Here is an 11,603-nt window from a genome sequence, read left to right on the forward strand (position 1 = left end):
GCTCAATCTTCTGAAAGGAGATGGTAGTTCAATTCATACAATGCATTGGAGAGTACTGCTCTTTTCGCGCATAATACTACCCCTTAATAAATAACACCCTGCAAAAGTATGTGTTCTGAAGGCCGTGCCTTTTTCTCCTAAAAATGTGACCACTCCTTTCATAAGCAAGCGGGTGAGATCCAAGAAAAACTTACAGCAGCCACAAATCGGAGACGACGTTTAGTTACTAGTACCGCTTAACTTAGTTATCCTCGTTGCTGGTTTATGAATGTCGCGTCCACCGCGGTGCGGCGTGGTCAGGACGAGGCGCTAACGGTAGAACAATTCCGAGGCATAGACTAAAAGCGGACCGGATCAGCGTCGAGAGTACCAAAGACAGTTGTTCCATGTAAAATTGACTCAATAAGCGTGAAGGCCATCGACTCATTCTTTATTGATCCTAGCGTTTCTCAATGTACTCGTGCATGTGAGTAGCTGCACAGATGCCGCATCGGCGAAAACGGAGGCCAAAACATTCGGCGTGGCTTTTACCAGCGCACAGCGGTGGATCCACCGCCATCCTTCCATAGACCACTGGTATAACAAGACCCGACGCTTGCAAGCACGAACGATGCCCGCTTATGAACCACTGTCAATTTTTTTGGCTCCGGCGGAGGGGTCACTGGAAGCGTAGTTGAAGTTGTATGTCTTAAAGCTGCTATATCCAACGCCGTCGCCATCTCCTCCCGAGCGCAGGGTGCGGACGTTGCCACTTCCTTGCAGAATTCCAATACCACCGGATCCCAAGAGAGACCCGTAGACGGTTTCGAGGCCAGCGCCGTAGCCAAGCCCGTCGAGGCCAGCTTCTCCGAGTCCACCAGCGAGACCGAGCGCTCCGCCGTGTGTGAGGCTGCCTATGCCAGAATTGTAGCCGAGTCCGCTGAAGGGGCTAGAGCCAGCGTTGATACCGAGGCCGGTTCGAATGGCCTCAATGGCAGCGAGATTGTCATTGAAGAGATTTGACTTTTTGAGGGTGCTGGCTCCAGAGTCAATTCCTGCCCCGATTCCAGACGCAAGGCTGGCTTCAGGGGCCACAGAAGTGATTTCAGGCCCAGTCTCTAGAATTTGAGGGTAGCCCTGGAGAGCTCTGCTATTTGAAGCTGTGGCCACTGCCAAGGTGGCAATGGCACCAACAGTGAGGACAGCCAGCTGCAAAGAAAAATATTGTTTTCGAAACCCTTATGCATTGACGGACTAAACGAGTTGTAAATGTACCATTTAAATAACACCTTAAATAAGGCTCTTTATTTAAAAAGTGACATAATAAGGATAAATAAAGTAATGTAACCCCGAAAAAATGGCCGGCCTAGCAAACAAACAGGTTTAGACATAGGCATAGGTTTATGCACAGCAAACTAACAAGCATGGGGAATAGATCACGTAGCGACAATCATGCCTATAAAACATATTGCTCCTGTGTTCGCCGTGCAAATGGCTTACATTTAAAATGAAAGTCTTCTCAGCCTTACTCTCAGAGCAGCCAACGACCTGGCTAGAAAAGACGACTTTTCAACGATAAGACGATCATAAAAAATCGGTAATACCTGGAAGTAACGCGAGCACCACGAGGATTCCCGTGAAATACAGATCACGCCCACAAAAAGAAATTTTTAATATACACAATAAGTGCATAAAAATGAACAGAAGAAAGAGGGAAACTACCTCCTAATGTAAACGTGATGTAAAGTAAACATGGCTCGGATTGAAAAGGCATTGAAAGAATGTCGCTCAATTGCGAGTGCTCATGCAAGCGAGGCTCTGTGGCTGGGAGGATAGCTGTACCATCTTCCAACCATTGCCTTGCAACATTCCTTTTACTTCTGTCTACGCCGTTTCGAAACCCTATTAAAGGTTATTGTAAATATAATTTTTTTAAATGTCATAAACCTTTAGCACGCTCTGACGACCGTGTTTTACAACTTTTACATATATAACAAAAACTTCCGACGGTGCTTTCAGAAATCAGGTATTGAGTACACTGCGAATTTTTTGGGTGGCAACACAGCATCAATAAATCTACAAGTGCATTTCTGCTGAAATTGGTAAAGTTTATTCATCCTAATCTACCCGTGCTACTCCCAAATTGAAACCGAGGCTGGTGAACCCTGCTTGACTTAACGACATATCGATAGTGGACAGCGGTTTCTAGAGCTGTTGAGAAAGTGGGATAGAGATAATGTGATCTTTTTTATATTAAAAATATATCAATGAATTTTAAGTCCCAGAATTACTGATTGACCACATAGTCACTGCAGCTGTAGTCAGCTACATTAGTTTAGAGCCGTATCTGACCGAAGCAAGTGCGCGTCACAATAGCAAAGTGCGCTAAATGTGCATCTTTGTTACAAGCCGTCCATGTCACAGTGCATTTGTTACAAGCCGTTCCTGTATTTGCTACTGCACATCCTGGAGTACTTATCCCACATTTTTCCTTTCTGAATTATCTAATCTACCGAGTACATATCACTAGCAGAATTTTGATAGATCTCTTCCTGGAGGTGGCTGCCAATACAGAAGCTGCTCAAAACATCATCCCACAATTTTATGAATGTGACAATGCCAAATCACACAAGGGAGAAATGTCATGCATGCAGAAAAGCGCATTCTTTGGGTGATTCATATTTGATGTCTGTACTCATTTATGACCTTTATAGAGCAATGAACCAGTTAGAGTGTCTGCGGCCTCCTTTTCTCTTCTATATACCCACTGTTTTTGTTTATTCCCATATCATATTGTGTGACCGAAAAATCAATCAATCACGTTAAGGCCAAAATAACCAAAAGAAAATTGCAGCTGTTCACGTACCTTCATGTCGCTGTTGCGATGTTCCGCCGCCGATGTTTCGATAATAAAGCGAATAAGTATGCAGACACTATTAATCTCGCCGACCGCAGTAGTGAAAATCAAAGCCGGAGCGCGCTCTTTATATCCATTCTCCAAACAGCAGATAGCAAGAGGGGAAGTATTGGCCACTTTCGTATGTTTAGAACTTTCTGAGAATCGTTTCTGTACATGTAACTTCCGGTCCTCGCATTTCCTGCAACTCTCACGCACTACTTCAAATATTTTCTCATCCCAACAGGCAACAACAACAACAAAAAAATTCCTGTGTCCGTTCGGAACTCAGGTCCCGCATCCGGGCGACAAGGTTGAACCACGGTGATGCAATTTCCTGGTTACAACTCCTTTGCAACGTTAGTGATGATTTTGTTAAGATTACTGTTTTCAAATTCTTCTTGACTTTCGTACGTGCGCGTGTGTATGTGTCCGTGTATGTGCGTGCGTTCGTGTTTTCCCAAGGAGGCTTCCGGACGGACAACCACCTGCTTTATTGTTATATATATTTTTTTTTCATTCGAATCGATTCTTTAAAAAGCGCCTGTGACAGGTAGTGTTGTTGAGCCTTTCCACGTGCAGGTATGGAAGATACGGAAATTACCTGCTTGATAAATCGAAATTGCAGATACCTAATTGTAAACATTCACGAATTACATTTTTAATTACTCTCTTTAGGCCACTTGTTGCAACTGGGAAATTGAAGGGGAGCAGCAGTGGTGTTGGTGATGATTTTGCGACAGGCGGGATTAGCCTGGCCGACCTGGCCGGCAATTGCTCTACGTGAGTGTCTCTTTCCACGTGAAATATGTCACCATGTGTCAATCAGTAATGGCTCTCGCAGAAATGGGAGAAGCATGCACGCCACTTTATCGCGCACTATTCGTGGATCTTCCGGGAAGACTACGCTGCACGTTCGCGAGAAAGCCTGTTCTTCTCATGCTGTCCAGAAGCCTCCTCCTTTCAAAACAGAAGCGCTCGCAGGATCACAATAAGCGCTCTATATCACCCACTTCATTGCACTTAGTGCAAGATGGAATTAGCATAACGTTTCAGTTAACCTTAACATGTTGGTGTCACTCGCAACGAAAGAGCAGATGCCTTCGCTAATGAAGCGCTTTCAAGGCAGCCAACAGTGAGAGCTTCGGTGAATCACCACCTTGCTAAACACTCAATTCATCGCCACTTCCGTTCGCTTTGGAAACCCCCGAATCAGCTGTGTGTTGACTGCACGGAAGTCATCATATATGCAGTAAGAGCGGTATCGGCCTACACTCCTGTATGGATGTTCAAAATCAGCAGTGCAAGCATTAGTGAAATGATGCGTTTCCTCCAGTCGTAAGATTAGCACCACTTTCGAGACACCCATGCCTTATAATGTGCTGGGAAATTCATTGGCGTTCCAGCTACATCTGTTTCTTATAAGTGTGCGTCAAGCAGTTCGGGGCTGTCTGAACCATAACACCAATGCATTTTTTAGCAGATCTCGAAAGTGACGCAAGTTCTAGTATTTGTGTTAAATTGAAATGACTTACCGACTGCTCGGCTTCAATTTTGCCATTGGAATATGTGTGCTACAATTCACGATTAAAAACTTAACTCATTATTTTTTTCGTTATTCATCTCCATTTTGCGCTTTGTCGCGCAAGTAACGTCCGCGTCTTTAGGTCAGGCCCAGTTGCTCTACATTCTCCATGCTATTAAAAAAGGCAAAAAAAACGCCTTTTTCGAAGCAGGAAATCAAACTATGGGGACAGCGAAGGCGATTCTTATGATGTGTAAATGCGAGAGCATTTACACATCATAAGCTCTACCTTTTGCGTGAGGGGTGCACGATGCCTCACTGCAGCCTCTGCAGATCATCGTGCTCGCTCCGCAGCCGCTCGCTCTGCCTTTCGCGTTGTCGGGGACTTGGCTGGTAAACGTTGTTTCGTTGCGGCAGCTTCCTTCGCACGTTTCGCTGCGTTGTGATGGTCTAGTACTTCGACGGCAGTGAACTGGCGCCTCTGGTCACACTTTGCTGTCTCCCCTAATTATGTAGACACGAGCGATTCAACTTCGGACGATGAAGACTCCATACCACCGACAGTGGCGCCACTCCTATCATACGCCATCTAGTGAATCGCCCACCAAGCAGAGCCCAACCACGTGCACACCCTCGAAGATATTCATCATTGTCGCCTGTTGCAACGGTAGCGCAGTGGTCAGCGCACTCGGCTACGGAGCTGTATATAGCAGAGAATTACTCACCGTGGCCACTTTTTTTTTAGTTACATTAATATGACGTAATTTGTGCGCCGTTTTCCGGCCCCGACTTCTCTTCCACAGCTTTCTGCCACGGCTTTCTGCTGACAGCGGGGTCACACAATGAGCCAAGTAATGCTCTCGCATTAAAAAAAAAAAAAAAAAAAAAAAAAAAACCTACGCGCATACATGCGGCGTATCATTCTGTCAACTGATGTTTTCTGAATGCAAATGCCTTCGATGTCTAGTTGTGTAGCCCTGCTGCTAATAGAAATCGCTATGATGTTCGTATTGTGGCTTGATCGAAAGTGTTCGATAACTCGCGAATATCCTACGTTCAGCGAGATTAAATAGCGCACAAGCTTCATCTCTTGAACAGAATATTAAAATATCTGCAGCTGCCATCTACTGCTCAATAAATGTATAATTTGCCCAAACAGTTGGTGCACACTAAGTGGCCTCTGAATTTTGTATTTGGCTGCAATTCATCATGGACGCTGTCAGTTCCGAGAGTGACTCTGAACCGACTGCACTGTCAGGAAAATGTGCGCTTACATGCGCTTACCGAGACATCGGATGCACCTTCAACAACGCCAAGTATCCTATCCCTTGCATAATTCATTCAGAAGCCTAGATATAGTAACTAACCACAGAATATTTTCTTCTGTGCTAGTTAGTGTGTGTTTGCTATAGTGTCGCGCAAGTGCTCTTGTCTACACTTGAAAACAACGAATACATCCTCGTTGTTTTCTTACAGAGTCTAGCTATAGTACTCCGAGAGAGGATATTAAACAGCTCGCCTATTTAGCCCGTCAAGGTGCACATTTACCACTATAAAGTCTTGTGCGAAGAAGTCGAGTTCTTTCACGAGGCGACTTCATAACGGATGTTGCACTGGAGCCCACATTGGCACCTTCTCTTGTGTTCTCTACTAAAGAGCATATCAGCGGAAGTGTATCAGGACCGGCGGATAAAATATCAAAATTCAGCTGATTTTAGAAACAATTCTGTCAACGGTTTTTTTTTATTGCTTGAAGATAGCCCATAAAAATAGCACGTAGACAAATAGATCACAGCATTAATGCCCATAGGAAGTTGGTCTCAGTCTCTGGTACAGACGATTGGCACATCAAATAAGCAGGGGCCGGTCACGAAATGAGGCACCATCCAGTCACTTTGGCCAGGAATGGTGCTGTCTTGCAGGTGCCCAAAGCCCTCGTAAACGAGTCATCATCCTGCTCAGTAGCGTCCCCCCCGACTACTACCTCGGCTACCTCCGCCAAGGCCACCGTGGCGACCTCCGCTACCTCCGCCAAGGCTGCCGAGGCCACCATGGCTCCCGCTGCCGCCAGAGCCACCGCCACTACCGTGGCCATCGCGTCCACCATAGCCCCCGCTGCCACCACTAAGGCCGCCGTAGGTTGATCCGTGGCTTCCTCCGTGGCTTCCTCCGTGGCTTCCTCCGTGGCTTCCTCCGTGACCTCCTCCGTGGCTCCCTCCGTGGCTCCCTCCGTGGCTCCCTCCGCGGCCACCACCACTGCCAGAGCTGCCAAGACGACCACTGCCAGAGCTGCCATAGTTGCTGCCGCCGTAGCTACCGCCACCTCCTAGTCCTCCACCACCCTGACGCTCTTCGACATCTTCGAGCGCGTAGCTCATGCAGATCGAGGCGGCCAGCAGAGCTGCCAAGCAGAAGACCTGCGCAGTATCAATCAAAGGAACGTGGTGTTAGTCCAGCTAAAAATTTGGGGTGAGAAAACGACTCATGCTATGTCAACTATCGAACACTGATCCTGTCTGCAATTCGCCTCAATTTGCGAACGTACAAGAAAACACACTTTTAGGAACATGAATGGAGGCGTCTCATGGATGAGCCGATTCCACGCGTAGTAGTTTTAAAGGATGACCTTCGAAAATAGGTTGGGAGCATCAAATTTCAAAAGTAAACAAAGTAATGATTAAGTTCGCCGCAGATAATGCCCATTCGTACAGAAGCAAGAGCGCGTAACGGTGCTCTTGGCCTTAGCTATCGTAATGTGTGGTCGCAAGCGCAAAACCATTAATTATTATTATTATTTCGTATGAACACATATGCACACAAGGACACGAAGGAAGTAGGGAGGGAGCAAGCTGACAACTGCCAGTGAGAGGGGCACAAACCATTAACCCAGCACTTCTGGACTTGAATACGCAAAGCCCTTGATATGAAGGGCCACACTCACAAAGACGTGTAATGATTGTTTCATCTTAAGGTTATTATGAGGATTTCTGTTGTAGTTCCACCAGGTTTATACGTTGAGCTGGTTGGGTACCTGGCCAGTTACTTATGATATAATGTACTAGGAGCCTAGCACACGCTGGACCTTCGATCGAGCAGGAAGGAGGCTACAAGTGCAAGTAAAATAATTATTGAATAGGTTTTCGTATACTATAATATAGCGTCCGTCGAATCAACACCTGTTAAATGAAAAGGCGCCAGCTCGCACTTTAGTCTTTGAGACTTTCAGATATGTAGGCAATTCGCATCCTGACCAAACACTTCCTAAGATGTGTAGGTTGAAACATGCAAACTTCTGCTCTGAAGCACTACGTCTTTATCAAGTTGACCAGAAGCTCCTCTGTATGCTATGGCCTACTCAAAACCTACGTCGTGGGTTTTGAGACGTCGATTACTGGCAGGGGATATTTCTTCATCTACTTCCGCTACAGCGACCAGAAAAGTTCACATTTTTAGTCGTGGCACTGTCACAGTCATAGTGACTGTGGCACTGTCACAGTCATAATGACCCTCTGCTAGAAAGCTTTCAATCTTTCCTGGGCTAGCGATCAAGTATATGGCACGAAGGAAAATTGCTCAAACCCATCGCCACTAACACCATTTTTTTAATATTTGCATCACTAAAGCAGTGCTTCACATCAACATCATCGCAGGCCACACAGATTGCTTGGCTTTTTACAAGGCTCATTCGGGGCGATAATATGTCAGATATGCCCGGTTCGACGAAAGGAAGGCGGCACTCACTAGCTGCTTTGCAAAATGATAGGTGACACTTCTAGGAAAAGGGATACATTCAGCGAGCAATCAGCGTGCTATATAAATTTTCAATGCAGCTGGGTCAGTAAGAAATATGATTCTCGCTGTAGTTGACCCCTGCCCACGTTGAAAGCTCATACTTACTGCTCTCCAGTACCTTCTTTGAGGACCGAGGCACACGATGGTTTCCTTCGTTAACGTAAATATAGGCTGAAGGTAAGGTGAGACTTTCTGGCGCCGTTGACGATGTGGTCAGTCGGCATCCCGAAAATAGAAAGCTGCAGGATCTAACTAGTGCCAAGGCAACCCAGAGATCACGGTGAGGATCGCACTAAAGTTTGAATTGCTATCATTCACCCGTAAGCTAAGCCGCAGAATGATTATGAACGATATTGGAGCCGTTCATGATCATCCTGGACGCCAATAATTGTAGGAACTTCGAAGAATGATTATCTGTGCTTTGACTGGCCGGCGCACAAAACGGATCGCTAGAACGGCGATTTGTTCTCCTCGTTTATTGCATGTAGAAACCGGAGAATGCTTGCACGCGGAACATCAGCATTTTCTCGTGTTCCGTTTCGAGCAGCGCACCCTATCGCGAGCCCAATATTCTGGTTATGCAAGATAGCCAATTAGAAGAATTAAGGCAGGTGGAATTTTGCACACGATGTGCAGTCATGGGGACAACAAAGCACGTTTCCTGGGGCATTTCCTACGCATTGTTTTTATGTCTCGCTGTTGCTTGTAGCTTGCACAATGCTAAGCAGTCTTTACGAGCACATGATCGCGCTCACGTGCGGGTTCTCGCGCTTACCACTGCGATCGAACGCGGCTCTGATGCGGTACACTGTGGCTGGTCTCTCCTTTAGTTTGTGAGCATTCATTTCCTCGGTCACTTTTATCGCCATTCGCGATTCGTCCTGTATGTGAGGTCATTTACTTACGCGTCTTCACCGCTAAAGGAATGCAACCTGGAGAGCCAGTAACCATTGTGCGACTCCGTTATATGAGGGAGCAACAAGGTAAGTAGCAACATTTCAGTGACCACAAGAAAACATTACTAAGTGGTTAGATAACTATTGCAAGATCCCCTGTTGAATGCAAGCTATAATACTTGTCTTTGGTGTTCACGACTTCAATATCTATAGCTGTATTCTAAAAGACATTGAGGGCCCGTGTTAAATTAAGCACGTTTACAGCAGTGGTTCGCTCAACTACGTTAAAGAATTCATGCTTTGTGCGCTCTCGTTCAATAATATTGCGTCTTTCATTACGTTTATCTTGCCCTTAATGGAACCATCCATGTCCATGCCAATTAGTTTTTCTTGATATAATAAGTTCTAATTCCGCTTAGCAGTAAATGAATACGCGTGTGCACACATATCAATACAGAGAGCAAAATAACTTCGCTAACATAAAGGCCATCCTCCAGACTCCACCAAAGCAACTTTCACAGTCTCTCGCATTCTATCTATTCCATATTTTCGTGTTTCCGAATAATGTGACGGTCTTTACATTTCTGTTCATGTCCTTGAATTTACTAAACAGGCGCTATATACTTGCTCTTCGCTAAAGCCTAACACAGCATTATTAAACTGGAAATTTAACTCGAAGCGACAATCTGATGAGCCTTCATTATACTGCCGATTCATGCCGGTGATCAGCGCAGCTTCCGTCACGCTTGAATGAACCGACTGCGCTTCGAGATTCAACTCACCACTTTGCTGAAAGCCATGGTACTGTTCGTCTCGTCAACCCGATGGGGCTGTTGTGTGTGGCAGTCTCGGTGGATGCCTTATATACAGGCGCGAAAGTTTAACCGGCTGTACTGGAAAGCTCCAAGGTCTTGGGCAGTAGCCACTGTTTTCTCCGCCCTCCAAGCGTTTGGATACGCATTCACGGATTTTGGCGCGCAAGCCAAGACGTGAAAGTTGCCGTTCCCCTCCTCCCCTGCCTGCTGCCCTCGTCCCGGGTATACAGCCCTCCCCGCTTTGGTTTTCCTCCTGCGTTGCTTATTCATTAATATGCGTGTGATGTAAACAGCTTCAATTATGTCGTTGTGCAATTGTGCAGGGCTCTTGTTTCGTTTTTGCAAATCAGCATCTCGCGCTCCCCGTTTTAAGTTTCTCAAACCATACAGCGAAGGCTAATTTTGAGTGTGGGCTGGAAGCGCCGATATGTGCTTCCTTCTCATATTAAATAGGGACCTTGAATCACTCCTTATCTTGGTCTCTTTAGTTTCTTTCCTTTTTCCCTTACTTATTTATTTCTTCCGTCTGTCGGGTTCTATTTTTATTCCTTATGGCTTGTTTGAAAACTCTTCATTCACTGTGTAATGTGTTTCGAGAAACCACTTACAGATAGTTAACGAGTGTCATTATTCCCTGGGAGCTCTGATACTTTATCTGCAATTTTAGCTGCACCGAAAAAAAAAGATGCATCAAAATTTCATGAAGACGCACGTTGCCGAGGCGCTGTCCGTAGTAACCAAGGTTAACGGTAGATACGAAAGCATTCTCGGAGGAAATAAATAATGACCCTCAATTACTATCGTAAGAAAATTAAGGCGATTACTGACTGCACAGGGTCACGCTTTCATTGGCGAATCATTTCAGCGTTTGAGTTGCATCAAGTAGAGAGGAAGACATGGGCCTTAGCATTACTATATAACGCTGTAGCATCGCGCGCGCCACACGTAGAATGTGCCATGGCACCATAGCTACCAAGCGAAACCGAACTTGCCACGTGTTCTGTGCACTACCTCCGTGATTACAAAAGGTACTTGTGTGAAGGAAAGCATGAGCATGCAGGACAATGACCATTTGTATGAACGTAAGTGACCGATACACCAGTACAGCGCATACGGTATGACCTAATCAGCATAGGGTATAGCAGTAACGTGGACAGAACCGTGGAACGGCGCGAGTTGTGTAAACAGACTTGCAACAGGCCAGTTAACGAGATATCTAGGGGTTGTTCGGTGTCAGAACGTCTCCCGCTATTTTATTGATCTGAATTGGAAAAGTGAGAAACAAGTAACGATTATTTGGAGAACGCCTCCCGAATTGGACGGCAAAGCAAAAACATCGTGGAAATTGAGGCCGGGCTGCGCTATTGGCGTAAAACGCAGTATCCTGGCGCAACGTTAAAATATAAAGAATATTTCATAGCACGGGCGAGACTACTGAACTAACAGCCGTAAGCTGTACTACGGCGGCTATGTCCGCAGCTATATATAGAGAAGCTGCCGTCCATCGGCTACTTTCGTTTCCCATCGAGCAAGGGCCCCGAGTACAATTTTCACTCCTATCAGATCTCCGGTTTCGGGAGAACGCGGTGAGAACTCTTGCAAGGCACCGGGCTTCCCACGGCCAGAAACAACTGTGGCACAGCGCTATCGGACAGTGCCTCTGCCCGTGACCCCCTGCTCGGTCGTACCGGAAGAGTGGC

General features: G+C 46.1%; 2 protein-coding genes across 5 annotated transcripts; both read right to left on the reverse strand.

Moving 5' to 3' along the window:
• Positions 1-369: 369 nt before the first annotated feature.
• Positions 370-2,985, reverse strand: LOC119451879 (WAG22 antigen-like). Its single transcript, XM_037714504.2, has 2 exons — positions 2,846-2,985; positions 370-1,188 (listed from the first exon to the last, which is right to left on the reverse strand). The coding sequence occupies exons 1-2, from the start codon at positions 2,849-2,851 to the stop codon at positions 619-621; spliced, it is 576 nt and encodes a 191-aa protein (XP_037570432.1). The 5' UTR covers positions 2,852-2,985; the 3' UTR covers positions 370-618.
• Positions 2,986-6,134: 3,149 nt separating this feature from the next.
• Positions 6,135-10,001, reverse strand: LOC119436931 (holotricin-3). 4 transcript variants are annotated; one of them, XM_049660124.1, is made up of 3 exons: positions 9,871-10,001; positions 6,655-6,817; positions 6,135-6,579 (listed from the first exon to the last, which is right to left on the reverse strand). In XM_049660124.1, exons 1-3 carry the CDS (start codon positions 9,886-9,888, stop codon positions 6,359-6,361), a joined length of 402 nt encoding a protein of 133 aa, XP_049516081.1. In that variant the 5' UTR covers positions 9,889-10,001; the 3' UTR covers positions 6,135-6,358. The 4 variants fall into 4 exon arrangements, with proteins under 4 accessions (XP_049516081.1, XP_037559901.1, XP_037559900.1 ...); XM_037703973.2 differs by having other exon boundaries at positions 6,135-6,591; XM_037703972.2 differs by having other exon boundaries at positions 6,135-6,600; positions 6,652-6,817.
• Positions 10,002-11,603: the final 1,602 nt, after the last annotated feature.

This window comes from Dermacentor silvarum, chromosome 1, assembly GCF_013339745.2.
Source record: "Dermacentor silvarum isolate Dsil-2018 chromosome 1, BIME_Dsil_1.4, whole genome shotgun sequence".
Taxonomy (NCBI): Eukaryota; Metazoa; Arthropoda; class Arachnida; order Ixodida; family Ixodidae; genus Dermacentor; species Dermacentor silvarum.